This window comes from Urtica dioica, chromosome 11, assembly GCF_054948205.1.
Source record: "Urtica dioica subsp. dioica isolate 48M chromosome 11, U.dioica_male_clone48M_v1_H2, whole genome shotgun sequence".
In the NCBI taxonomy this organism is placed as follows: Eukaryota; Viridiplantae; Streptophyta; class Magnoliopsida; order Rosales; family Urticaceae; genus Urtica; species Urtica dioica.
Window position 1 is genome coordinate 15,309,440 of NC_142766.1, and position 1,870 is coordinate 15,311,309.

General features: G+C 35.8%; 1 protein-coding gene across 1 annotated transcript; it reads left to right on the forward strand.

Moving 5' to 3' along the window:
* Positions 1 to 206: 206 nt before the first annotated feature.
* Positions 207 to 1,363, forward strand: LOC149381581 (uncharacterized). Its single transcript, XM_089601005.1, has one exon. The coding sequence runs from the start codon at positions 309 to 311 to the stop codon at positions 978 to 980; it is 672 nt and encodes a 223-aa protein (XP_089457131.1). The 5' UTR covers positions 207 to 308; the 3' UTR covers positions 981 to 1,363.
* Positions 1,364 to 1,870: the final 507 nt, after the last annotated feature.

Consider the following 1,870-nt stretch of genomic DNA (forward strand, 5'->3'; position numbering starts at 1 on the left):
ATATATATATATATATATATATATATGTGTGTGTGTGTGTGTGTGTTTGTGTCTGATCGTATTAGTAGTTAGGCAAGGCACATCCTTACCATTTACCATAAACAAACAAATTAATTAATAAGTACAATATCCCAACATGCATGTGAACACAGTTATATATACACATAAAATCACATTCAAATTTCAAACCTCATGTGGGACTCTCTCTCTCTCTCTCTCTCTCTCTCTCTCTCTCTCCACTTGAAATCTACTGATTTTACTCATTGAAATCAGTACTTAGTAAGCAACATACTATTATATAAACATATATGCGATTTAGATCATACAACATGATTACTAGCAGAAGCACTAACAGTACTGCCCATCCAAAGGACGAGCACAAACTCTTCTCCGAGTACTTGATGGTCAACGTCAAAAGAGAATCACCATCCAAAAAAATGGTGAAATCTCCAATGTCCGATCTTGATAATCAAGACTACTCTTACTACCGTAAAGACTCATCGGTTTCGATCCCATTCATGTGGGAGTCGCAGCCGGGGACTCCCAAAATGGCCAAGTTCAGAGAAAGCTCTCTCCCTCCTCTCACCCCACCACCGTCCTATTGTCACAGCCCTGTGACAGAAAGGCGGTCACAGACCAACAACAACAACAAAAACAAACCTAGTTTCGTGAGGGCTATGATTTTCACGAAGAAGGAGAAGCGGTTCTCACAGTCTCTTTCTCACTCTTCTTCGTCTTCATCGTCTTCGTATTATTCCCCGGTTCAGTCTCCTTCTTCGACGCCCTCGAAACCGCGGGCCCGGTTCAGGGCCGTCTCTACCCCTAGGGCTGTTGGTCAACGTCGAGTTGACCCGGACGAAGAAGATGAAGTGAATGGCTCGCCGGTTTCGACTCTTTGCTTTGGAAGGATCGGCTCCACAAGTTCTTCGAGGTCTAGACCGGGATGTTACTCTTCGTTGATTAAGGTATTGCTCAGTTGATTAGCTGTCTAGGGCTACTTTTGATCAATGTAAGTGTTAACTAAAGCTATATGAATATATATTTTGGAGAGAAGAAATTAGCTAGCTAAGCTAATGAATAACGAGTTATAGTGGAAGGGCTTTCTTAAATTTGTTTAGCATTTGTAACGTTTCCATTTGACTTTATGTGTCACTAAATAAGAAAGAAAAAAAAAGAGAGATGTTAATTAGCTTAATTGAGATCAAAATGGAATATCAAATATATACTTTTGGATTATTGTTAGGTACTGGCTACTTATACATATATGATATATACACACACACATATATATATATATATATATATATATATATATCTATATATATACATCATGGCATTGTCCTAGCCTTATATTTAGTTTTATAGTAATAGCATTATATACAGGCCTGATTATATATGAGAGCTAATAGTTAATATACAGTTGGCAACTAATATGAATTGGACTATACTTCATCTTTTTTTTTTCTTAATCATCACGATCTTGTACCAGTGGAGAGTTCATGCATGGTTGATTCTATGGATGGAAAGCAATACTGTTTATTTGTATACTTAATTTTTTTTATTTAATATTTTTGTTTAAAAGAATCTTGTAATTTATTTCTAGAATTTAATTTATTGCGGTGTTAGTTAGAACTTAGTAACATACTAACATGTGCCACTTGCACCATTAATTAACATTGTAGTCAACCAAGCTTACTTCATAATACATCGATGATTACATACTAGTCTAGTTTATATATTTTTTTACTTGTCAAATCAGTAGTTAATTCATTATACAAGCTAGCACTTTATAATTATATTTAGCTTAGAGATGAAATAAAGGAAGCATACGCAAGGGCGGCAAGGCTAAAATTTTGTCTAGGGAATCGTA